Raw genomic sequence first — 19,272 nt, forward strand, 5'->3', positions numbered from 1 at the left:
AGCTCCTAGGCAATACCATTCTGGACACAGGAATGGGCAGATTTTATAATAAAAGACACCAAAAGCAATTACAATGAAAACAAAAATTAACAAATGGGATCTAACTAAACTCAGGAGCTTCTGCATAGCAAAAGAAACAGACAACCTACACTGGGAAAACATTTTTGCAAATTATGCATCTGACAAAGGTCTAATATTCAGAATCTGTAAGGAACTTAAACAAATTGACAAGAAAAAAAAACCCCATTTAAAAGTGAGCAAAGCACATGAACAGACACTTTTCAAAGGAAGACATACATGCAGCCAACAAGCATATGATAACAAGGCTCAGTATCAGTGATCATTAGAGAAATGCAAATAAAAACCACAATGAGATACCGTCTCATACCAGTCAGAATGGCTCTGATTAAAAAGTCAAAAAATAACGCTGGTGAGGTTACAGAGAAAAGTGGTCACTTATAAACTGTTGGTGGGAGTGTAAATTAGTTCAGTCATTGTGGAAAGCAGTATGGCAATTTCTCAATGAGCTAAAAATGGAACTACTATTTGACCCAACACTCTCATTACATTATAAATCATTCTATCACAAAGTCACATGAACCTGTGTATTCACTGTAGCACTATTCACAATGCAAAAAATGTGGAATGAACCCATATGCCCCTCTATGTGTCCACGTGTACTCATCATTTAATTCCCACTTATAAGTGAGAACATGCAGGACTTAATTTTTTTGCTTCTGCAGCAGTTTGCTAAGGATAATGACCTCCAGCTCCATCCATGTTCCTGCAAAGGACAGGATATACCCAAAGGAATATAAATTATTCTATTATAAAGATATATGCACATGTATATTCACTGCAGCACATTCACAATAGCGACAATATGGGATCAACCCAAATGCCCAACAATGATAGACTGGATAAAGAAAATGTGGTACATATACACCATGGAATACTATGCAGCCATAAAAAGGAATGAGATCATGTCCTTTGCAGGGACGAGGATGGAGCTGGAAGCCATTATCCTCAGAAAACTAATTCAGGAACAGAGAAGCAAACACCACTGTATACAGCCTATGTATATAGGCACATATATATAAGGCATATACATACACACATATATTTGCATGTGGATGTCCAATTATTTCAGCACCATTTATTTAAAATTATATCCTTTCTGCATTGAATGGCCTTTGCTATTTTGTCAAAGGTCTGTTGATTACATTTGCATGAGTCTGTTTCTCAGCTCATTGTTCTGTTTCCTATATATCTATTTGTGTATTCTTTTACCAATACCATACCCTCTTGATAATTGTAGCTTTAAGTGAAGTCTTTTAACTTTTATTTTAGGTTCAGGAGTACATGTGTTGGTTTGTTATACAGGGAAACTCAAGTCATGAACGTTTGTGTACAGATTATTTCATCACCCAGGTACTAAGCCTGAGTACTCAGTAGTTACTTTTCCTGATCCTCTCTCCTCCCATCCTCTACCCTCAGGTAGGCCCCAGTGTCTCTTGTTCCCCTAAAACATCAATGCCATGGCCCTACACACCTATTAGGCTGGCTAAATCAAAAACACGGACAACATCAAATGCTGACTGAGCTGTGGAGCAACAGAAACTCTCATTCATTGCTGGCTGGGAGGCAAAGTGGTCCAGCCACTTTGAAAGACAGTTTGACAGTTTCTTATAAAACTAAGGATATTCTTATCATTTGATACGGTTTGATTGTGCCCCCACCCAAATCTCATCTTGAATTATAATAATCCCCATGTGCCAAGGGTTGTGTCAGGTTGAGATAATTGAATCATGGGGGTGGTTTTCCCCACGCTTTTCTTGTGGTAGTGAATAAGTCTCAAGAGATCTGATTATTTTACAAAGAGGAGTTTCCCGCACAAGCTGTCTTGCCTGCCGCCATGTAAGATATGACTTTGCTCCTCATTCACCTTCTGCCATGATTGTGAGGCCTCCCCAGCCATGTGGAACTGAGTCAATGAAATCTCTTTCCTTTATAAATAACCTGGTCTCAGGTATGTCTTTATTAGCAGCACGAAAACAGACTGATACACCATTTAATCCAGCAATCGTGCTTCTTGGTATTTGAGTTGAAAATGTACGACCACACAAAAAATCTGCACACAAATCTTTATAGTAGCTTTATCCATAATTGTCAACACTTGAAAGCAGCCCAGAGGAGAATGAACTTTGCCTGGAATGCTAACTGATTTGGTTTGGAGGTTGGGAGTGGTTGATATCCAGAGAAGTTTTAACTGTGAAGCTGTAGTGTAGCTGAATCTTTAAAGATTTTTAAAAAACTATTACACCATTAGTTTTCTTAAAATATAAAACTTCTAAACAGTTCCTGCAAGATTTTGTTGTCAGTTCATTTCTTTCTAAGAGAATATCAGCTGGAGAACATGATTTTACATGCACAAAATAATTGCATGGGCATTTTCTTGCCAGTCATTGTGGGGCGATTTGAGAGCATGGTGATACAGGTAAGGAACGTGTTTTCCTTTTTTAACTCTGCTTCTACGTAGCCGTGTGTTCTTGGGCAAGCCTAAACTTCTTGGGCTACCTTTCCAAATGTGGCAAATGAGGATTTCTGAAGCTCCTTCCCATGCTAAACCACTCGATTTTAAACCTGCATACACAGTCCCATATGCAAGGACTAAGAATCAGATGCCCTGAGAGAATTCAACAAAACTTCCATTTAAAATTACAACAGAATTACACAAGTTAAGGTGATACCATTTCATCATTATATTCTTTTAGTCTCTATCTGTATCTTTCTTAACATAATTTTGACAAGCATTTCAAAAACAAAATACATAAAATAAGTTATGGGCTCATATTACAATCACTACTAATATTCATAGCATTAATAGTAAGTTTCATTGATAAAATGCAGGTATCATAGACTTACCTGGTTTCATAAATGGCATAAAATTTTCTGTGTTCTTTGACTGCATTCCTGGAAAAAACAAAAGAAAAGAAACATAAAATATAACCTTCATGATTACTGCTAAAATCTAAAATTCGTTTAATAAGTATATCCTCAAATTGCGTCTATTTAAAATATCTCGACTAGTATTGTGTGAAATTCAAGAAATAATATTTAAAGAAATGTATACACATTTTAAAAAATAACACACACCATATTAGATAAGCTTAGGCCCTGGTTTCTGCTCCAACAGTAGCTAACGTGGTTACTGAATTTTAAATTTTACCGTTTAAATTTTACCGAAGGTGACAGAAAACCAATAATAAAGATAATTCCTAATTGTGGTATGTCCAGTCACAAAATTAAAATAAAATAACATAATAGAAAATTATGTAAGAGAACTCATATTAAATAGGATGCAAAAGAAATAAGTTTCACTGGCTAGGCTTGGTGGCTCACACCTGTAATCCCAGCACTTTGAAAGTGGGAGAATCACCTGAGTCCAGCAGTTTGAGACGAGCCTGGGCAACATAGTGAGACTCTGTCTCTACAAAAAATACAGAAATTAGCTGGGTTTGGTGGTGCAGGTCTGGTCCCAGCTACTCGGGAGACTGAGGTGGGAGGATCACTTGAGCCCAGGAGGTTGGCGAACCAAGGCAGCACCCCTGCACTCCAGCCTGGGCAACGAAGTAAGACTGTCTCAAAAAAGAATAAAGTAAAATAAAATGAACAGGGCATGGTGGCATATGCCTGCAGTTCCAGCTACACAGAAGGCTGAAGTAGAGGACTGGTGGAGCCCAGAAGGTCGAGGCTGCAGTGAGCCAAGACTGCCGCTGCACTTTAGCTTGGCGACATGATGAGACCCCGTATCAAAAAAAAAAAAAAAAAAAAAGTTTCCTTAGAAAATAAATTTGTAGTTGGAACCTATGTCATAGAAGAAGTTAACTATGAGATTTGTAGGAAAACAGAGACAATACAAAGGTCAAAGTTCCTAAGGTGAAAATGCATCAGGTAAGTTTGGAGAAAAACATCATCCAACATCTTCACCGTCATCACATGACAGTGAATGACGATTCACCACTACAGTTTTAGAGGTACCATAAATCCACAGTAGATGAACCTAGACAGTATGGTATTGGTGAAAGGAAAGACACATAGGTCAATTAAACAAAATAGTGACTCCACAAATACAGCAAAGCAAATCTAGTCAAATGATTCTTGACAAAGAACAGGCTTTTCAGCAAATGGTGTTGGAACAACTGGATATTCATGTGCAAACTAAACCTTATTGTTAATAATTGTCTATTGATTACTGTGTTCAAGGCACTGTATTTCTTATGCTGAAAGAGTCATTTAAAATAAGAAAAATAATGTAAGTAAACAAGTGAAAGAAAAATCCATAACTGAAGGCAGGAAAACCATAACTGACAGTAAAAAAAAAAAAAAAAAAAGTGCCAATGATACGGAAGGACATGACCTGAAGCCTGGCCTTCAGCCTCCCTCTGACGCCTGTCACCAGGCAGGTCAGCTGCTGCCTCACACAAAATTACCGGACATCTAAAAAGTGCATCCAGAATTTAAAAAGGAAAAACTAGACAACATTTTTGACATGAAGTGAAATTTTTGAAAAAGATGAATCAATAAAATATTCAAAATAAATATAACAAAGACACAAGAGAACATTAGTAGCATGGAGAAGAAATGACATGAAAAAGAGCATAACAAAGTTATCAGTTATAAAATATGAACCTGTTTTAAGAAGGAACATGTTCAAAGGAATAAATAAAATGTAAATGACTGAAGAACAAGTGAGTGATCTGGAAGGTCACACTGGAGTCTCAAAGGCAGCACTGAAGAATCAGGAGTGAGGAATCGCAAAGAGAAGGGAACTATACAGGTACAGCTGACAACATCTGGATAATAGGAAATACCAGAAGTGAAAAAGAATTCCTCAGGAAATAACTTATGTTATGAAATTAGAACAAATTTCCCAGAATTCAGTGAGAAATATTTTAGATTAAATGAGTCTGTATAACACAAAATACATAACCTAATATACCAAAAAATGAAGTTAAAGTGTCCTATAAAGATTTCTATATTGCACTTAAGCAGTACAATTCTCATTCTAAATACACTTTTAAAGATTCAGTATGTATGCTGCAATCCCTAGAGTGATCACAAAAATACCTATACAAAGAATTGTATTTAAAATTAAAACATCACTTAAAATGAAGATGACAACAAAAATGTTCAAATAACCCTATATAAGGCAGACAGGATAAATGGAATAAAAACAGGCGGCAAAATGCAAAAAATGATAAAATGATAGACTCACATTCAAACATATGAATGTTGGTAAGTATAAATGGCCTAAACACATCAATTAAAAGAGACTATTAGAATAGGGTAAAAAAGCAAGACCCTATTGTACACTGCCAACAATAAACTAATGTAAATATAAGAACATAAGTAGCTTACAGTGAAGGGTTTTAAGAAGATATAGCATAAAAAGACCAATCAAAGGGAAAAAGAAGTGGCTACACTAATATTAGACAAAGTACACTTGGTAGCAAAGACAGTTTCTACTGATAAAGAAACATGACTTAGTGATAAAGGGGTCTATTTATATATCTCTCCCTTAAGTTCTATAGATTTTTGCTTCATGTATTTTGAAACTCTACTGTTATGTGCGTACACGTTTGGGACTGTACACACATAGCAATCGGGTTACGAAATACATGAAGCAAAAACCTATAGAATTTAAGAGAGAAATAAATCTATAATATAGAGGGGACTTTAACATCCTCCTCATCTCAGCAGACAGAGCTAATAGAAAGTCAAAAAGGATGTAGAAATCAACATCTTCAACCAACTGGACCTAACTGACATCTTTAGAATACTCTACCCGACAAGAGCAGAGTACATTCTTTTTATAAGTTTGGTGATTAATGATAATTTAGCAAATTTACAATATGTTCTCTGAGCACAGTAGGAGTAAATTATAAATTAATAACAAAAAAATACCAGTGATACCTGCAAACATTAAATGAAGCACTTATAAATAACCCTGGATTAAAGAGAAACTATCAATAAAAATTAGAATACATCACCAACTGAATGAAAATGAAGACCCCTTACAATCCCGTATAAGCCTATGAAAACAATTCTGGAAGCAAAAAAAGTGAGTTTTTCAAGATCACAGGATACATCAATATGCCAAAATTCAATTACATTTTTCTGTACTAGCAATATACAGATGGAAACAAAAATTATAAGAAAATGTTATAAATTACAATGTCTCCCAAAATATGGCATTTGTGTATGCATGTAATAAAACAAGTACACAATATGTATGCTAAAACCTACAAAACACTGATGAAAGAAATGTAAAAGATGGTTTTTAAAAATGGAAAGACATACCATATTTATGGAATAGAATATTTAATATTGTTACTATTTAAATTATCCCCAAATTGATATAGATATAATACAACTTGAATAAATATCCTGGCTAGAATTTTTATACATATAGACAAGCTATTTTAAACTTTTATACAAGAATAAGAGAATAGCAAAAACAACTATGGAACAGAAAAACAGTTGGAGAAATCCCACTACATTTTTAGAATTACCATAAATCCATAGTAAAGTAACCTAGACAGTATGGTATTGGCAGATAGACAGACATATAGGTCAACTGAACAAAATAGTGACTCCAGAAATGCAGCAAAGCACATCTAGTCAAATGATTCTTGACAAAGAAAAAGTTTTTCAACAAATGGTGTTAGAACATGTGGATATTCATGTGCAAAATTAAATTTTAACTAAACATCAAACCTTATACAAAAATTATTTCAAAATTAATCATATATCTAAATTTTTATATATCTATTTTTTTTCCATTTTAGAAATTTTCAGAAGAAAATATAGAGGAAAAAAAACAGTCATGATCTGAGGTTAGGCAAATTATTCTTAGGCCTGGCACCAAAATCACAATCCATTTAACTAGACTTAATAAAAACTAAAAATATTTATTTAAAGAAATAAAATTTGGGGCTGGGCATGGTGGCTCACACCTCTAATCCCAGCATGTTGGGAGGCTGAGGTAGGCAGATCACTTGAGGTCAGGAGTTTGACACCAGCCTGGCTAACATGGTGCAACCCCATCTCTACTAAAAATATAAAAAATGAGCCAGGCATAGTAGTGTGCACCTGTAACTCCAGCTACTCGGGAGGCCAAGGCAGGAGGATTGTTGGATCCAGGGAGGAGGAGGTGGCAGAGGGCCAAGATCAAGCCACTGCACTCTAGCCTGGGAGACAGAGTAAGATTCCGTCAAGTAAAAAAGAAAGAAGGAAAGAAGGAAGGAAGGAAGACAGGGAGGAAAGGAAAAGCAGGGAAAGGAAAGAAGGAAAGAAAGAAAAGGAAAGAAAGATTCACTTAGGAAAGTGAAATGACAAGGTACATAGCAGAAAATATCTGCAAGTCACATACATGACAAACAACTTGTATGCAGGATAAATAATGAAATCTCAAAATTTGGGAGTAAGAAATTGAACAACCTAGTTAAAAACGTATAACATTTTGAACAGATCCTTCACCAAAGAGGATATGGAAATTGCACATGAAAAGATGTTCAACATCATCAGCCATTAGAGAATGCAATTCAAAACAACATTGTAGACCTCTACCCAACAACTAGAAACTCTCAAATTAAACGTGTGCGTACACACACACACACACACACACACACACACACACAATCCTGGCAAGGATGCTGCACAGCTGGAATTATCAAATGTTTCAGGGGGTTAAGCAAAACCCAGCAGTCATGGTGCAGAAGAAGTGGGAAGTTTCTTATGAAGGTAAAAATATACTTTGCATATAATCAACAATCCCATTTTAGCATACTTCCTCTAGAGAAATAAAACTGTGTTTTCAAACACACACACACACACACACACACACACACACACACACACACGCACTGTAATAGCTCTATTCATAATCACCAAAAACCTGGTAACAATCCATTTCCTTCTATAGGTAAATGAACAAGCAAACTGTGCTTCATTCATTCGATAGACTACTACTCAGTAATAACAAGAAATGAGCTATTGATACACACAACAGTTGGACGAGTCTGAAAGGCAGGGTGCTGTGTAAAACACGCAAGCCTACACTCTATGACGCCATTATGTGACATTTTCAAAAATACAGAACAATAGCAATTGAAATGAAATCAGTGATCCCTGGGGGCCAGAGACGGAGGTTAGCCTGAGGGAGTTTTGGGTAGCCCGTTAGTCTGTTCAGGCTGCCATAACAAAATGCCATAGGCCGAGTGGCTTCAATAACAGAAATTTGTTTTCTCACCGTTCTGGAGTCTACAAGTTCAAGGTCTGAGTTTTCCCCAGAATGGCCCTCAGATACGTTTCCACCAACACTGTACAGCATTATTTATGTGTTCTTTATGGAGGTGGAGGTTTTCTTTATAGCTTGTTGCTTGTCTTTCTGAGCCCTCACCAGAATCACTTCTACTGTTCATATTTCTTCCTTTTTTTCTTTTCTTTTTTTTCTTTTTTTTTTTTTTTGTTTTGAGACGGAGTTTCACTCATGTTACCCAGGCTGGAGTACAATGGCGCGATCTCGGCTCACCGCAACCTCCGCCTCCTGGGTTCAGGCAATTCTCCTGCCTCAGCCTCCTGAGTAGCTGGGATTACAGGCACACACCACCATGCCCAGCTAATTTTTTGTAGTTTTAGTAGAGACGGGGTTTCACCATGTTGACCAGGATGGTCTCGATCTCTTGACCTCGTGATCCACCCGCCTCGGCCTCCCAAAGTGCTGGGATTACAGGCTTGAGCCACCGCGCCCAGCCTTTCTTTTTTCTTTTTTTTGAGATGCAGTCTTGCTCTGTCACCCAGGCCAGAGTGCAGTGGCCTGATCTCAGCTCACAGCAACCTCTGCCTCCTGGGTTCAAGCCATTCTCCTGCTAAGCCTCACTGCAGCCCAGACCTCCCAGGCTCAAGTGATCTTCCCACCGCAACCTTCAGAGTAGCTGGGACAGAATTTACTCTTTTGTGGAGCCTGGAAGTGCATCATCCAGGCCCTGCTGATGGTTCAGGTGAAGCCTGCCTTCCGGGCTTGCAGACCTCTGCCTTCCCCATGTGACCTTTCCTGGCCTTCCTCAGTGAGTGCGCATGGAGAGACACAGTGGGCAAGCTTTTTCTGTGTCTGTTCTTATTAAGGACACTAATACTGGATCGGGGCCTTTTTTTGTGTGTAAGATGGAGTTTCACTCTGCCTCCCAGGCTGCAGTGCAGTGGCATGATCTCAGCTCACTGCAGCCTCCACCTCCTGGTTTCAAGCAATTCTCCTGCCTCAGCCTCCCGAGCAGCAGCAACTACAGGCGCCCGCCTCCACGCCTGGTTAACCATTTGTGTTTTTAGTAGAGATGGGGGTTTTACCATGTTGAACAGGCTGGTCTCGACCTCCTGACCTCAGGTGATCCACCTGTTTCAGCCTCCCAAAGTGCTGGAATTACAGGCACGAGCCACCGCGCCCAGCCTGGGTCTATTCTTATGACTTAATTTAACCTCAATTACTTAATGAGAGGACCCATCTCCAAACACAGTCACAGGGTGGGTTAGGGCTTCAACATAGGAATTTTGTAGGAAAACTTTCAGAAAATAACAACGGTGACAGAATTACACTGTATCCTAATTGTGGTAGTGGTTACATGAGCCTATAAATACATGGAAATTCACAGAATTATACACCAAAAAGTCACTTTTACTCAAAATTATATTTTTTAATGTTATGATAAATGCAAATAGATTTAAAACAAAAATTCAAAGACAAACACTTTCAGATTTAATTTATTTTTAAATGTTCAAAAATGTCCTGTCAGGCTGGGCACGGTGGCTCATGCCTGTAATCCTAGCACTTTGGGAGACTGAGGTGGGCAGATCACTTGAGGTCAGGAGTTCAACACCACCCTGCCCAAAGTGGTGAAATCCTGTCCCTACTAAAATACAAAAATTAGCTGCGTGTGGTGGCGGGCGCCACTAATCCCAGCTCTCAGGAGGCTGAGGCAGGACAATCACTTGAACCAGGGAGTCAGAGGTTGCGGTGAGCCGAGATTGTGCCATTGCACTCCACCCTGGGTGTTGCAGCGAGATTCCATCTCAAAAAAGACTGTTTTGTCTCCAGTAAACTCACTTAAAACAAATATTTAAAAATAAAACAGAAGGAAAAGATATACCAGGCAAGATAACAAGTTTAATACCTGGCAGAAAAAAAATTATCTCAAAAATGTAAATAAATATCACATTTTTATGTTAAAAACCTAGAAAAAATTACCATTTTGAACATACGTGCATGTAATAATGTAAGCTTTTAAGGTGTATAAGTGATATTAGATTACATTGCAGGAGAAATTCATAAATCAACTATTTAACTCACCCCTTTCAGAACGAAGTAAATTTTAAAAAGGAGAATTACAATACCTAAGTCATTCAATTAGTAAACGTGAGCCAATCTGAATGCTATACCTGCATAGAGATATTAAATGATCTGGTAACATATGCATTATTTAGAACATAAAGGAAAATCTTCCATAATTCCAACGAACCAGTATCATACTGATTGTTTTTTAAATATAATACAGTACGTTTCTGCTAACATTTTCCATATTTTTGAAAAATGATTCTTAGGTTTAAAATAATTTTGAGGATTAAAAATATTTAGAAATGGATGGCAATGAATACACTACAGGCCAAAATTCCATTTAACTAACAATTCTGCATGGAGAATTTACACTAGAAAATTTATCAGTGGAACAAACCAAGTTGGAAGGCAGAAAAAGATATGTGCTTATTTCAACAGATTCAAAGAAAGCTTCTGAAAAATTCAAAAACATTTTTATGATACTAAAAAGTACTAAACTATCAGAAAACTTAAAGGCGCCACAAAACAACTATTAGAACAGATAAACTAATTCAGTAAAGTTGCAGGATACAAAATCCACATGCAAAAATCAGTAGCATTTCTAAATGCCAACAGTAAACAATCTGAAAAGAAATTTAAAAAGTAATCCCATTTACAATAGCCACAAATAAAATTAAATATCTAGAAATTAACTTAACCAAAGAATTAAAAAACAAAAAACGCTATAATAAAAACTATAAAACACCAGTGAAATAAAGACAACAAAAAAAATCTAGAAATATTTCATGTTCATGGATTGAAAGAATCAGTATCTATAAAACAGCCATACTACCCAAGGCAATTGCAAAGATTCAGTGCAATTCTTATCAAAATGCCAATGACATTCTTCACAGAAATAGAAAAAACAAATTTAAAATTTATATGAAATAACAAAAGACCCAGAATAGCCAAGCTATCCTAAGCAAAAAGAACAAAACTAGAAGAATCACATTACCTGACTTCAAATTATACCACGGAGCTATAGTAATCAAAACAGCATGGTACTGGCATAAAAACAGACAAGGAGACCAATTGAATAGGATAGAGAACCCAGAAATAAATACACACACGTACAGTGAACTCATTTTCAACCAAGGTGCCAAGAACATGCACTGGGGAAAAGACAGTCTTTTCAATAATTGGTGCTGGGAAAACTGGATATCCATATGCAGAAGAATAAAACTAGACCCCTATCTTTCACCACATAAAAAAATCAAATCAATATGTATTAAAGACTTAAATCTAAGGCCTCAAACTGTGAAACTACTACAAAAAAACAATGATGGAAACTCTCCAGGACACTGGTGGGCAAAAATTTCTTGAGCAATACCCCACAAGCACAGGCAACTGAAGCAAAAACGGACCAATGGACCACATGAAGTTAAAAAGCCTCTTCACTGCAAAGGATACAGAAAACAAAGACAACTCACATAATGGGAGAAAATATTTGCAAACTACCAATCTGATAAGAAATAACCAGAATATATAAGAAGCTCAAACAACTCTAGGGGAAAAAACATCTAATAATCTGATCAAAAAATGGGCAGAAGACTTCAACAGACGTTTCTTGAAAGAAGACATACAAATGGTAAACAGGTATGTGAAAAGGTGCTCCACATCACTGGTCATCAGAGAAATGCAAGTCAAATCTACAAGGAGATATCATCTCACCCCAGTTAAAATGGCTTGTATCTAAAAGACAGGCAATAATAAATGCTGGCAAGGATGTGGAGAAAGGGAACCCTTGTGCACTGTTGAAGGAAATACAAATTAGTTAAACCACCATGGAGAACGGTCTGGAGGTTACTCAAAAAGCTAAAAATAGAGCTGCCATATGATCCAGCAACCCCAGCGCTAGGTATATTCCCCAAAGAAGGGAAATCAGTATAGGGAAGAGATATCTGCACTCCCATGTTTGCTGCAGCTCTGTCCACAATAGCTATGACTTGGAAGTAACCTACGTGCCCATCAACAGACTATGGATAAAGAAAATGTGGTATGTATACACAATGGAATACTATGCAGCCATAAAAACAAATGAGATCCTGTCATCTGCAACAACATGGATGGAGCTGGAGATCATTAAGTGAAATAAGCCAGGCACAGAAAGACAAACACCACATGTTCTCAATTATTTGTGGGATTTAAACATCAAAACAATTGAACTCATGGATACAGGGTAGAAGATGACTACCAAAAGCTGGGAAGGGGAGTGGGGAGTTTGGGGGAGGTAAAAATGGTTTATACATACAAAAAATAGAACAGATCAGACCTACTATTTGATAGCATAACAAGGCGACTGTAGTCAATAATAACTTAATTAAGTTATGACTTTACATCTTAAAATAACTAAACGAATGTAATTGTATCGTTTTTAACACAAAGAATAAATGCTTGAGGGGATGGATACCCCATTCCCCGTGATTATTTCACATTGCATGTCTGTATCAAAGCATTTTATACACCCACTATGCACCCACTAAAATTAAACATAAAAGAAGATTTAAAAAGTAACAGTGAATTAGACATAGAAGAAAACTTCTTAATCTTGGAAAATGTTACATTCCAAAAATATATGTAGCCTATAACATCTATAGTGTACACACAGGTAACAGAGAACCTTTAGATGCCTTCTCTTTAAGGTCAGGATAAGGCGCTCTGAGGAAGACGTGGTGGTAGCCACACTCCTGCTCCTGACTCACCACTGTTCTCTCAACTTGAGGAACAAGTTGGTCAGGAAGGCACGCAGCAGCCACAGCTTTTAAGGATACTGGAAAAACACCCGTGGAGCCGGAGGTGGCAATTCACCGAATTCGAATCACTCTAACGAGCTGCAACGCAAAATCCCTGGGGATGGTGTGTGCTGACTGCATCACAGGAGCAAAGGAAAAGAACTCCAAGTGAAAGGACCAGTTGAAATGCCTACCAAGACTTTAAGAATCACGACAAGAAAAACTCCTGGTGGTGAAGGTTCTAAGACATGGGGTCGTCTCCAGCTGAGAATCCACAGCGACTCATGGACTTGCACAGTCCTTCTGAGACTGCCAAACAGACGACTTCCATCAGTATTGAGCCAGGAGTTCAGGTGGAAGTCGCCAATGCAGATGCTTAGGTCAACTATTTTAATAAATTGATTATGAGTAGTTAAAAAAAAATCAGGATAAGGCAAAAATGCCCATTAGAACCATGATGATTTAAAGTCATTAATAATCCAAGAAAATAATAAAATTATTGGTGTCAGGACGATAAATCTATTGTTGTGTGTGGATCATATGATAGTTTGAATAGAAAAAATAAGAGAATAAACAAATACTTTACTAAAACAACAAGAGTTTGGCAAATGTCAGATCTTGGTCAATGTCCAAAACCAAATATTTCTCTACAAAAGTAAAACTACTAAAAAATATAATACTTTATAAATGTAAGACCATAATAAAAATAAAACACAATTAATTATTGTCATGTTGCTCTGCAGAAAGAAGATGGACCCCCGCCCCCCATCCAGAATCTGGTTCAGCTGTTGCCATACTCACACTGAGAGTGCACGAAAGGTTTGTCATTCACATAGCAAGGCTCTTGGGGGAGGGCGTGGCAGGCTTCCCAAGCTGGACTAAAAGTGGCTTGAGAGAGTGTGAAAAGGGAGGAGACTGGCTAGGTGATTTTTGTTGCTGTTGTAGTAGTTTAATATGATACCCACAGGGTCTCACTATGTTGCCCATGCTTTTGTGTGTGTGTGTGTGTGTGTGTGTGTGTATACACTCAGCAGCCTCAGCCCGCTGAGTAGCTGGAAGAACAGGCAGATACCACCGCGCCTGACTTGGCTAGGGTTTTGTGTTGCATTTAGGGAGTGGGGCCTGGGTGAGGAATTCTGCACAGCTGTAGGTGGTTGCATGGTTTGAAACCCCAACTGGTACCCAAGGAGAGAGCACGGAGTTTTTTTCTCAGCTTGCCTAGAAATGAGGCACAAGGGTAGGAAGAAGGAACGAGGCTTAAAAAGCAGTCTCAGGAGTCAAACATTAAACAATTAGGGTCGGACTCCATTACAAACAGCAAAAAGATTAACACAAATCACTGTTAAAAAATAACTTTTTAGTAAAGTGAATTTTTCTTTAAAAAAAATAATAACTTTTAAAAGTGACATTTATACAGTTTTCTAAAACAAAAGACATGTCTTGCACATGATTAGGATGAGCTAAAAATATAAACATTAGTTATTCCTAAATTAATCTATAAATTCAAATAATTTCAGTCAAAATTCCAACTGGAGTTTTTGAGAAACTCAAAACATTGATTAAAAAATTTATGAGATAAAGAATGTTTTGAATAATGTAGACTTTTTTAAAAAATAAAAGGAGCAAAGAAGAATGATTAAGCATATCAGATACTGAGATATACCATAAAGTTATTTTAAAAAGACCAGGATGGTGCTGGTTCAAAAAGAAACTGAAAGGCTAATGTAACACAATAGAGATCTCAAAGACATACTGAAGCCTAGTAAGGCTCATAAAATCTGGAAAAGTTGGCACTAAAAACCAATGGACACAGGGATATTTTAGCATAAGGTTTTGGGAAACCTGAGTCCTACAGGAAGAAAAATATAAAAATAAAATTTCATGATTACCTTGAAGTTAGTCTGACATGAATTATACATATTATATACTAATTATATATGACATTTTATATATATAATGAAATTACCTTATATATATAAAACGAAATGTAATTTTCTAACATTTTAACATCATATATATGTGTATATAATGTGTATATTTGTATATAATGTGTATATGTGTGTGTATATATACATATATGTGTGTGTGTGTGTGTGTGTGTGTGTGTATATATATATATATAAAACGTTAGAAAATTACTTTCCATAGGCCCTAGTCCTGGGCAATGTAGTTTATTTGCCATTATTCTAGGATAATATGTGATGTGTTTCAAACAATGCAGGAAGCTGGAAGACTACTCAATTCACTTTTTCAAGACATTATAGATAATAACAGTGTAGTCTGAAAGAAGCAAAGTAGATTTTTCTTTTAATAAACCTAGCAGTAGCATTTGGTTCTAAGTATTTTAAAAACTAAACGTGAAAGGGAAAAAACGAATAGATAGCAATACAGGAAAAGACATTTGTAACCTGAAAGCGAGGGGTGCTCTTCATACACTAAATGCCGAGAGTGCAAATCACAAGATCGAACACTACTGTATTTGATACGTGATTATCTCAGAAGACAAAACTCTGTTCCACAGAGACTGTGACACAGTTTGCTGACTGATCACAGATTGAGGTTAACTCTTCGCCAAGCCTAATGCTGAAAAGCATCCATACCCAGATTATGCAAGGACTCCTTAAATAAACAAGAAGAAATGTAGGCACATCAAGTGAAATACTATGCAAAGGAGATGAACAAATAAAGTAATTCAAAAAGCCAGAAAGCAAAAGAGCATTTGGAGAGTTGTTCAAACATTATAGTAATTAAAGGAATGCAAATTAAAACAATAATCAGCTATCATTTTATTCATAACAGATTGGCAAAAACAGCTGGGTAATACAGTGCTAGTAAAATTCTGGGTATAGAGGAAACCTAATCTACAGCCAGTAAGAATATAGACAGGTGCAGCCATTCTGCAGAGAACCTGGGAGCCCAGGGCCAGTTAAATACGCACAGGTGTTGCTGACCATCAGTCCTGCTGCTGAGACCATATAGAGAGCAGTTTTCACCAATTTGATGATGGGATGTGTACAATTACATTCATCCCAACACTGTGGTAGTGGCAGTTAGAGGCAATCAAGTCATCCATAACTTGGGGAAATGTAAGACATAATGGATTCATACTGGAAATATTATGCAGAAATAATAGGTCACAAAGTAGCTGTAAGCACTGAAATGGAAGATAGATTTTAAAAATACAAAAAATTTGCTGTGCATGGTGGTGGATGCCTATATGCCCAGCTACTTGGGAGGCTGAGGCAGGAAAATCCCTTGAACCCAGGATGCAGAGGTTGCAGTGAGCCAAGATCACACCACTGCACTCCAGCCTGGGCAACAAGAGCAAAACTCTGTCTCAAAAACAAAACAAAACAAAACAAAAGCATAGATTGGAGTGGAAAATAAGAAAGTCTTTATCAAAAGCTATTTATTTAAGTACTTGTTCAGAAAGTCATATTACAAACTGTGTAAGAATGAATACAAATAGAATTAGGGTATGAACGAGAAAGTAAAATACCATCTATATATATAAAGTCAAGAAACAGGGGCATTGCAAGGGCAGAAAAGGGCACAATTACCTTGAAGTGAGCCTGAAGTTTACAAATATGGTGAAAAACTACCTTCCACGAGCTCTAGGTGTGGAAAACTTCATGGTAAATATTTCTGCAATTATTCTAGGACACTATATATTGTGTTTCAAAGCATGCAGTAAATTAGAAAGTTAATCAACTCATTATATTAAGGCAGGTTACACACAAAAACGAAGTCTAGTTCCAAAGAAAAAGCAATCAAGTTTTTTTGATTCTCTGGACAAAAATCCTAAAAATAATTCAGTCGATCTCAACAATAATTTTAAAAGAAAATTTTCAATAACCAAATAGTACTTATTGGATGAATGATTTTATTTCCCATTAAAAAAATCTTACATCACATTGCTTCAAAATAACAAATGGACTAGACTATGCCATCCCATCAACAGCTGCAGAAGTGATATTTAATAAAAAACAGCACTTCTTTTATTTTTAAAACAATAATAAACTAAGAATAGGAATTCTTATTATTATTTTAACATAATAAATACTTTAGGTGTTCTTCAACGAACCATGTCTAAATCCTCATGGTACTTCCTCCATAGCCCACTGCTATTACGATTAACCAATGATACATAAATATCTTAAACTGTTAATATCTTCAAAATAATATATAGTAAAATTAAACAATGAATAGCTTGGGTAGTAATTACAAATGTGGGAATCTGCCTACAGAAAATAACAGCTGATTATAAAAAAGCTGATATTTACTGAATACATTTTATTACTACATATTAAAAACAGTATGTGTCCAAAAATACAGAAATTGTTCAATAAAATATGGTAACAGACTTTTAAAGGAACATTAATCAGGCATGTCATCTATTGGAATAATCTTTTTGACATAAGCAAATGCTCATGATATAATATTAAATGACGGCCTAATATAAAACCTTGCCTGTGTATGTTTAGTAAATAGACGAAATTTAAATAATACATAACTCTGAGTATTGAAATGAGTTAATTTTTGTACTGTCCAAATTCATGTACCATTTCATAATCATAAAATAACTATAAATTATAGATGAACCTAAAAAAATAGAATTGAGCTTATTACAGGAAAATAACTTTCACAAAATTTATAAAGTCTCTTGTACTGTTAAACATAATGTATATTTCAGAAAAATTAAAACAATTAGGAGGATACAGGTATATGTTACATAATGATTATATCCAAAAAATGAATGTAGCTCCAAGTATGTGAGCAGTTATGCTGGTTTTCTTTTTCCCAGAGCCTGCAGAGGCTTGAGTCTTGAGCAGTGTCAGACAATCAACAGTCATTAGAAGCAGAAAAAACCTGTTGTTACAGAATTGCTCTTCAATAATGTAGTTTCTGATTGTTTGACCAGCCTCTTTTTACATTTTCTCCTGAGGCTCTGAAACTTTCTTAATCTTCTTAGTGATGAGAAATCTTTTGCCTTTCTTTCTTGCTCAGAAAAATATCTTTGCAGTAAATGGCTAGCAAATTGAATTTCTCTGCCTTGCAAAGCCCTTTTAATGCAATCAATTGCAATGTAAGTGGAAGCTGCCATTGTAAGTCTAGCACCACCAGTAATATTCACAGGAAAAGCTACAAAATCAATCTTGGTATGGAAATATTTGTTGTAAAATCAAACTAGAGCTTATTGCCAAGGAAATTACTATGACTGATCAAATAGGTATCAAGCCTTCCCACAACACATTTAATAGAAGCACATAATGGCTTACCATCTTCATCTGCAAAAAGCCAACACGTCTCTTCAGTTCCATGACTAGCTCTACTTTCTGCATATCTCTTGCTAATTTTTTTTTCTTTCTTTTTTTGAGACAGAGTCTCGCTGTGTCACCCAGGCTAGAGTGCAGTGGCAAGATCTCAGCTCCCTGCCACCTCCACTTCCCAGGTTCAAAAGATTCTCCTACCTCCGCCTTCTAAGTAGCTGGGATTACAGACACATGTCACCATGCCCAGCTAATTTTTGTATTTTCAGTAGAGACAAAGTTTCACCATGTTGGCCAGGCTGGTATTGAACTCGTGACCTAGGTGATCTGCCTGCCTCAGACTCCCAAGGTGCTGGGATCACAGGCGTGAGCCACCACGCCCAGCTACCTCTTGCTACTTTCAAAACATGGCCATTTTCTGATTATAAAATTAATTCAGGTTGATTACAGAAGTAGTGTGAATTTTACAGTCACAAACTCTGGTGTGCAAACACAACTATTTAATTCAAATAATTGTACTTATCAAGCCACCACCTGCCAAGTGGCAGACAGTTTACAGTACCTATGTCATTTGCTCAGGCACTTTGTCACTGCAACTTGGTTCTGAGTCTGCTGCTTCCATCCTCTGTCCTGTCTCCTGGGGTGACCTAAGATGTGGGGATGTTGTTGTCCTGGCAATGTGGGACGGTGAGACTCTGGGCCCACGTTTGTGGTCTTCTCTCATGGCTTGCTGAAATGCTACTGTGGAAAGTGTTGACTTCCCCACTTACCTTCCTGATGACAGAAGGTGGCTATTTTGGGGTGTGGGAAGTCCCGTTAAGTTCAAAGGATGTTGGCCTTT

At 36.8% G+C, this 19,272-nt stretch overlaps 1 protein-coding gene across 1 annotated transcript in view; it reads right to left on the reverse strand.

Moving 5' to 3' along the window:
* GABRB3 (gamma-aminobutyric acid type A receptor subunit beta3) overlaps positions 1-19,272 on the reverse strand; it is a 342,036-nt gene that overhangs the window by 240,379 nt on the left and 82,385 nt on the right. Inside the window, exon 2 of the mRNA XM_032259965.1 lies at positions 2,926-2,973. Coding sequence (XP_032115856.1) covers positions 2,926-2,973 — 48 coding nt within the window. The remainder of the gene's footprint in view (positions 1-2,925; positions 2,974-19,272) is intronic.

The sequence above is a fragment of the Sapajus apella genome, unplaced genomic scaffold (assembly GCF_009761245.1).
Source record: "Sapajus apella isolate SASKATOON/1434 unplaced genomic scaffold, GSC_monkey_1.0 scaffold113, whole genome shotgun sequence".
NCBI lineage: Eukaryota > Metazoa > Chordata > Mammalia > Primates > Cebidae > Sapajus > Sapajus apella.